We start from the raw sequence: 8,156 nt of genomic DNA, 5'->3' as shown, positions 1-8,156 counted from the left end.
GACAATATTTTTGGTATATTTCAATGTCTGCATTGGTCATGTTTAAGTTGCTATCATTAGCTTATTCAAAGGCTAGCTAGCCGTTAGCTAGATAGATAGCTTTTGGATAGCTAGATAGCTTTGTCTTTGTCTTTGTAAAATGTTGCTGCAACGGATAAAATAGCCTTTTCTGCCTCATAATGTTTCTTTGGAAAATAGCGTGGTTAAACTGGAGCTTTCATGCATTTTTCCAGTCTCTTGGTGAGGGAGTGTGAAGGGCCTTTCTCCCTCAACTTCTAGCTTTCTTTGTTCACTTGAGTTGCACAGTTCGGTTTTGTGCTCTAAATGAATAGGGATGCTGACGGTCAGAGCAGAAAAATGTAAACTTGACGCTGATGTGTAGAAATGATGATTAAAGTAGATGTAGTAGTATTTGCTTTGGTCATGTTCAAGTTGCTATATGTGCTTTGGGACGTTTTAATTTGCATCTATGTAGAACGGTTGTCTTAGTAAAATGGTGCTGTGATATCTCTTCTACCTCATTGTGTTTTCTGTAAAATAGTGTGGTTAAACAGGAGCTTTGCTATAACTGTTTTAGTCTTGCAAAATGGTGCTGTGTGCACTTTCACAGGAATTTTGATGTTTAAATTAATTAAGGTGCCAATGCTTTGTTCCATCATGTTAGAATCAGTTCTATAAGTCATTTAGGACATCATGATGAGTATAATATCATTTATTTAAGGCATGTTGCATGATTAAATGTGCTTCCATTCAGTAGGCATTGTCTGATCTTTACCCTTGTGTTTTAAAATCGTTGTTTCAGTTTCTGAGTCAGCAGTGACAGTAGATTTTTTTTCTCTGATAAAAAATACATTGTGAGGACATTTGATGTGTTGTGTGTACATGTTTTTCTGCTCATATTGGTGATAACTGTTTTTATAGCAGTGGTTTCACACAAGTCACAGTGTTTGTTTTTTTTTCTTTTAAGATTTTCACTATGCTGTAAGTGTCTTAGTCTTGTAAAATGTACTTTATACTGCTAACTTCTCTTCAGCTGGTGCGGTCACCATGGCGACCAACTGCCAGGCTCACACAGGGGTGTCACTAGGTTTTAAGGACAGGGGAGGCTTAGCCCCCATGAGAAATTGCTTTTCCACTTTTTGGACCGATTTAGAGAGATACTTTACTGTGTAAATGTTTTAGGCCACAGTGGCCATGACTTTTGCTCACAACACAATAATTCAGGGCTGCCAACTTGTGATCAGAGCTCAGAGTGAGATTTGGTTTATGTGAGATGCTGATGGGGGGTCTGGGGGCCCTCCCCCAGAAAATTTTGAAAATTATTGATCCTATTTCCTGCATTCTGATGTATTTTAAGAGCATTTTGTTAAAATCTTATGATAGAGACAACATTAAGGGATAATTTAAAAAAAACACTAAGATTTAAAAAAACTGAAAAAAACAGAGCAACAGCAGGCAATATTGAAAATGTTTCTTCATGTAAAATATGGATGAAGGTTCTCTGGCTGGATGTGCACAACACATTTCAGTATTTTCCATAAATATATGCATAATTGAAATAACTCCATCAACCACTTTGTAACATTTGTCTTTATAGGATTCTAATGCTCTCAACAGCTTCAAGTTGACCACATCAGCCAACTAAAGAATGAAAAGTGCTTAAGGAAAAACAAAACATCTTTATAACTTAAATTATCTATTCACTGAACAGAATTACAATCAGACACTAAACTCTGTCCCACAGGAGCAGGGTTACATGGACTAAAATCAGAACCAAACCAGGTCTGACTGGACCTCACAGGAGCAGGGTATCATGGACTAAACCCAGGACTAAATGAATGAATAACTTATTAACTCGGCCCAAAAATAAATGACAAAGTCTGTAAATTCAGAATAAATGGCACAACTGTATACAGGAACAGGAAGAGAACAGGAAAAAATGAATTTTTGTGAGCCATGTTGTACTCCCTGAGGCTTCAGAAAATTCACCAGTTACTTGCAGTGCAGTTTGTATCTGTGATTTATCTTTGAGGAATAAAACTGTGTCATTAGCTAGCTGTGAAATCTTTATCTCACGATTGAAAACTACTAAACCTTGAATATTTGGGTTGCAGGAAATATTTAAGAATAGGAGTTCAGATGTAATATTATTTCTTTTCTCTAATGCAAAAAAAGTAACTTGAGTTTTTCTCGCCTTCTTCTAACCACTTGGCTCTAGATCTGATGAAAGCGCCTTTTGCTAAGTTCACGTACATTCTGTCAAGCTCTTCTGTGAAGTTTTTTAGTGTGCTTAGGTCTTCTTCAGATAAATCATGTTTGGAACTTATTAACTGTAGCTGGTTTATTAGAAAATTCATTTTTTCATCTTTTACTTTTTTTTAATTTCTTTACTACGTTTAATTGCAACTTCTCTCATTTTAAATTTAAAGTATTCCCATTTTTGAATTGGATTCATTTCTCTATTACTGAATATATCCTTAGCAAGTAATTGTGCCCCTTCTTTAAATTGTTTATCATCTAATATATTATTGTTTAATTTCCAATAGCCTCTTATGTTAGAATTCTCTTTTGATCCTGTTAATCTTAAACTTGTTAATTTATGATCACACAGTGGAGCATGAGTATGAGAAATATCTAAAACAAACTGTAAACTCTGTGATGAGATTAAGCAAAGGTCAATTCTTGACTGTAAACTTCTGCTGGTGTTAGACCACGTGTAGTTTGTGACATTGGGGTTCATAAATCTCCACACATCTGTTAACAAAAGATGATCACTTATAAATGAGGTGTGTTTAAAGCCCAGTAATGATGCAGATCTTGGAGGATGTCTGTCCATGTAATCATCTGGAGCATCATTAAAGTCTCCTCCTATGATAATAGTAGAATCTTTGTATTTTTCCTTTAAATCGTCCAAAGCTGAAGACAGTTCAGTAAACATGTCCTTTGCTTGCGATGCTCTGTTTGGTTCATAAACATTACAAATGATAGACATCAAATCATCCACCTTCAAAACTACAATGATCCAGCAGCCTTTGTTTGAAGCTTTGGTTTCCAGAATATCACCGTTAAATCTGTTTAAAAGTACTGCCACTCCAGCTGAATAATTGTATACAGGCAGTTATAGTAGCAGCAGTACATGCATCTGCTGATGTGGGATTATTTCTGTCTTTTCAGCTTTTTAAAACACAGAAAATACACAAAGGATTTATCATTTCTTCACTATGTTGAAGCCTTAGTTGATACTGTGGTGAACATTTGTCTCTGTAAAATAGTGCTCTGACAGATGAAATATCTCTTGTACCTTGTAGTGTTTGCTTAAAAAGTGGTGTGGTTAAATGTAACATTGTCTACATTTTCTAGCAATTTTGATGTTAAAATTAATTTAGGTGCCAGTGCTTTATTCCATTATGTTACAATCAGTTCTATCAGTCAATTAGGACATCATGATGAGTATAATATCGTTTATTTAAGACATGTTGCATGAGGAAATGTTAACACACCATTAATTACACTGTCATATTAATTCTCTGTGCTGTGTTAAAGACCAGTTCAGCTACTTTTGCTGCAGACATGTTGAGATTCTTCTTCTTTCTGAGAAAACATGCAGTAGTGCTTTAATTTAGTAGCCATTGTCTGGTCTTTAGCCCTTTTGTGTTTTGAATTAGTTGTTTCAGTTTGAGTCAGAAGTGTAAGTAGATTTTTCCCTCTGATGGAAAAAACATAGTGAGGACATTAGATGTGTCTTGTACATGCATGTTTTGCTGCTCATATTGGTGCTTACTGTTTCATAGCAGTGCTTTTAGATAACTGGGTGCTTTTTTTTTCACCAGCCTTTGAACAGCCTTTTGGAGAGCCTCTGGATTGCCCTTGGACATCCTTTGGTCAACCACCTCTGCATCATCTCGTATCCTTTCATCCATCCATCCATCCATCCATCCATCCATCCATCCATCCATCCATCCATCCATCCATCCATCCATCCATCCATCCATCCATCCATCTGTTTTGTGTGCCTTGTTCTCTCTCTCTCTCTCTTTGTCTCTCTCTCTCCCTGTGTTTGTCTGTCTCTCTTGTGCTCTTGTGCTGTCTTCCAGGATGCCTAGGAAGGGGAGACGCTCCCAGGCCCAGAAGCAGCGCTGGAGGAAGCTGGACGCGTCTGAGATGCCCACCCCTCCTGTCGACGCACCCCACTGCTCCCGCTCTCCCCAGTACAAGGTATGTTTACACCCGAACTGACATGCTCACTTGTGCAATACAGAATGTGCTAAGTTGGACACATTCATGGCATCCGCACGATGTTGAATTAAATAAGTGTATTATTTGCTCACAGAAGGTTGGTTCCACCTTGCCAGCCGGACGGTTCTGGGAAGAGCGGCAGGCGCGTGCAAACCTTATTGCACGTAAGTACTCAGCTGTTTTTATCATGAAATATCTTCACAAATCATATTTAGTGTACCACCAACAATTACCCATTGAACACAGATTCTGCTGTTCTCATACAATAATAGAAAATGGTGATTGTTGTATGAGCTCTCTTTGTTTGAAATCCGTTTAAATCCTCTTTTGCTCTGTCTTGTGAACAGGCCGTGGCACCGGTTACCGCCACAAGACTCTGAAATGGCCAACTTCACCCTTTACTGGGCGCAACCACAAGTTGGTCATTCCTCCTGAGCGCCCTGGAAAGAAGGTATAATTATTAATTGTTGCTGTCCGTTTTCTTAAAAAGTTCTTTTGACTTTCATACTAAAACTGTGGTATTTCTTTTGCAGTTCATTCTTATTGTCGGGGACTCCCATCTACGTGCTCTTGTAGATGGCTTTATTCGGATGCCAGAGTCTCGGCTGAGCTTTGGCTTCCTGTCGATCCCGGGGGCGTCTGCTTCTGAAATTCGCACTGAGGTTCTGCATGCTGCAGTTCCTCGTGCACCTGATGCCGTCTGCGTCATGGCCCCCGGCAACAACCTGACCAGCACCACTGTTGAGAAGGCCGGTGTGGATTTTGCCAATCTCCTCACCACTTGTGGCAATCGCTGGTCCAAGGTTTATGTGGTCGACTTTCCTCCCCGCCTGGTCGTTGACGTCCAACACCAGGACCTGCTTCGGCAGGAATATAGACGTGTGGCTGCTCGTATGGGTAAGAGGAAAAAGATTGTTTTTCATCCATTCCATTCGCTGAATGAACAAACTGGAAAGACGTGACCTACATTTTAACAATTCTCAAGTATCAATGGATATTTTGGTACAATGATGACCTTTTTTTTCAATTGTTTTTCAAGGTGTAAAGTTCTACAACGCTGCAGAGCACTTCCCCCTGAGTGATTTGGTGCTGTGGAGCAAGGATGGTGTAAGTGTAGTATGTTGTGAAAAACAGTTGTTGATTGGAAAAGTTTGGTTCACGGCAGATGTTCACTGACATTAAAACTGTTTGTATGTGTGGTTTTTTTTTATTTCTTATTTATGCAGGTCCATCTGAGTGATTGTGAGGGGATGGGATCCTCGTCCAGTTGTTCTGGTCTGCTGCCAGCGAGCAACTGCTGACACCACTTCCTTCGCCCCGGATCTCTCCTCAGCCTCCAGTTCGGAAAGCTACAGTGAGAGAGAGATCCCCTGCTCCACCCAGCCCAAAACCCCGTGAACGGAGGAATATTGGTCAGGGCGGCAAGGTAATTGATAAATTGCTTTATGTTTTTTAGACTTTTTTTTTTTTTTTTAGACAACTGTGACATCATGTATTGTGATAATAATGGTAATAATATGTGTACTGTGGTAAAAACATTAGTTATAATGCACTGTGGACGCTTTCTGTGATTGCAGACGAGCCATCCTCGGGAACCTCCCCGGTCCAGAGGTTCACCAAAGCCCAGGATGGCTCAACAGCAGGTTTGTGACTCTTCAGATATTTCTTTCAGATGCTATTGGTTGTTTTTTGACAGGACAAACTGTAATTAGTAGTGTCTGCTTTGTGTTTTACAGGTGGAGGAGAGCTTCCTTCCACTGACCCCGTCTGGTTCAGCAGCACAGCCCTAAGTGCCATGGAGAAAGTGTCTCCCTCCCATATGTCTTGCCTGGCGGATTTCAAGGCTTCTCCTAAGCCAAAGAAGGTAAGTGGATTGATTAAAATTTTATCTCCCGCGGAAGGATTGTATGAATGTTCAAACGTGTAATTCCTGACAGTTAATTCTGCAGATGTTTTTTTAGTGTCATCTGCAATTAAGTAAAACTAGTTCATAACAACAGCCACAAATTAATAACAGACTTGAATCAGCTACACAGAAATGTAGTTGTAAATTGTTGGATAGCTGTTCAACTCCATTTAATTGGTATCTCATTTGGTTGCTGCTGACTCCATTCCACAGGCATCTACATTGTCCACACTGACACTTGCTATGTTGTTTCTCATCTGTCATCAGCTGTTTGACTCACCCCCGGCCAGATTGTCCTGCAGTTGGGGCAAGACAGAAACCCCTGTTTGTTCTCCCATTGCAAAGGTAAAGGATTAGTCCTCTTTCTCATCAATATGTATCATCTGACTGAAATCATCGTCATTTCACTGAAGTTTTGTTGTTCTGTGTTTAGATACCAAGATGATGACCCCCTCACCGGACTGGACAGGTCTGGACAGCTGATGATGCGGGCTGCAAGCCTCCTTCTCCTGAGAAGTATATTACCTCTCTATAATCAATTAAAAGAACATTACAAAGCAGGCATCTCCATTTGTGGCCATTTTTGTCGTTCCTGTTTTTTTCTGGCACATTACTGTATAATCACAATTCCATGAATCGCTAGCATTAGGAAAATTGAAGCTACTAAGCTCGCTATCAGCTACCAATCTAGCTTATTTGTTAGCTTGCTATCTTTCGGGTAGCTAGCTTTGGGACAACTGAAAACTACTGGCCAGCTAGCTCGCAGCTAGCAATCTAGCTTATTCCAAAGGCTAGACGTTAGCTAGATACATAGCGTTTGGATAGCTAGATAGCTAGCTTTTAGACAACTGATGCTATTTAGTCATTAGCCCAACTATCTAGCTATCGTGTTGCTTTATTTTTAAGTGTCACTGTTATTGTGATTTATCAGATGACCCGAACACTGACTCCATCACAAACCAAGTGGCCCTGGTTCATGGACACTGCATCCACCTCAGCTGATGCACCAAACAGACAATGTAAGTTTTATTCCTCTATGATAGACATGTTAGACATTACACAAGTTTTTTTTTTTTTTTTTGTGAAGTCATGATTGTTTTTTTTTTGTTTGTTTACTGCAGTTAAAAATATTTTTGGCAATTGAGAGAACTGTTTATTAAACGGCTGGTTCACAATACAATAAGCTACCTGTAATTGCTGTGTTGTGTGCCATTGCTTTCACAAAGTAACTCTTGCTTCTCATCAGGGTTTTACATTACACTAGCCACTGGCAAAAATTCGTGTAGAAAAAGGTTTTGGTGAATAAAATATTTACATCACTTGCCATTGGCATGGTGGGAAAAAAGTCAATGGAATACTGACTTTTCTATGTAATTGGCATTTCACACAAACAGGAAAAGTATGTGGTCCAGGCAGTCTTCAGTAGCCTTCAGTCTGTACAGTAATTGTTGATCCCATGACCATCAACTGTCTGTTAGATGAAACAACTCTGATGTTGCAGTCATAAGTTGTCCTGCTCAAGCACCCTCCTTAAGCCTCCTCACAAACATTGAAGCAAGTCCCATTACATTAAAATAGTAATGTCATGTTGAAATCTGTGTTGATGTCCTACAGAATAGGAGCTAACTAGTAATTAAATTAGGTGACATAGGGCTATTATGTGTTTATGGTCTCAGAAAAAAATGTAAGTCATGATCTGTTCAAATGCAATCTCAAGAAAAAAAGAAAATATGTTACAATGCCCTGGAAAAAAATCTGGAGGGAAATTCTACAAATAATACAACAAAACACACAGACACATATATATCTATGTACACACACACACAGTATATATATATATATATATCTATAGAGAGAGAGATGTGTGTAAAATATATATTATGTATATATATTATATACATAATATACACATATACATAAATGCGTGATTGCAATAAACGTACAAATATGTATATTAAACTAGCTAAGGTAATAGTAAGCAATAATACGCTAAAATAATACAAGATTTCCATAA

The 8,156-nt window shown here is 38.8% G+C and overlaps 1 protein-coding gene across 1 annotated transcript; it reads left to right on the top strand.

The window, feature by feature from the left end:
* The first annotated feature begins 693 nt into the window (after positions 1-693).
* LOC127535476 (uncharacterized) lies at positions 694-5,412 on the top strand. The gene is made up of 5 exons (XM_051953634.1): positions 694-4,215; positions 4,331-4,400; positions 4,584-4,687; positions 4,770-5,133; positions 5,276-5,412. The coding sequence occupies exons 1-5, from the start codon at positions 4,096-4,098 to the stop codon at positions 5,410-5,412; spliced, it is 795 nt and encodes a 264-aa protein (XP_051809594.1). The 5' UTR covers positions 694-4,095.
* The last annotated feature ends 2,744 nt before the right edge of the window (positions 5,413-8,156 follow it).

Source organism: Acanthochromis polyacanthus, chromosome 9, assembly GCF_021347895.1.
Source record: "Acanthochromis polyacanthus isolate Apoly-LR-REF ecotype Palm Island chromosome 9, KAUST_Apoly_ChrSc, whole genome shotgun sequence".
Taxonomy (NCBI): Eukaryota; Metazoa; Chordata; class Actinopteri; family Pomacentridae; genus Acanthochromis; species Acanthochromis polyacanthus.
Note: the sequence above shows the minus strand (reverse complement) of the source record. Positions and strands in the feature narration are given on the sequence as shown.

Excerpts from the sequence above, each read along its gene's own strand:
- LOC127535476 (XM_051953634.1), top strand. The coding sequence starts at position 4,096 with ATGCCTAGGAAGGGGAGACGCTCCCAGGCCCAGAAGCAGCGCTGGAGG. Across the intron at positions 4,401-4,583 it reads GCGTGCAAACCTTATTGCAC|GCCGTGGCACCGGTTACCGC; the intron begins GTAAGTACTCAG and ends TCTTGTGAACAG. Across the intron at positions 5,134-5,275 it reads ACGTGTGGCTGCTCGTATGG|GTGTAAAGTTCTACAACGCT; the intron begins GTAAGAGGAAAA and ends TTGTTTTTCAAG.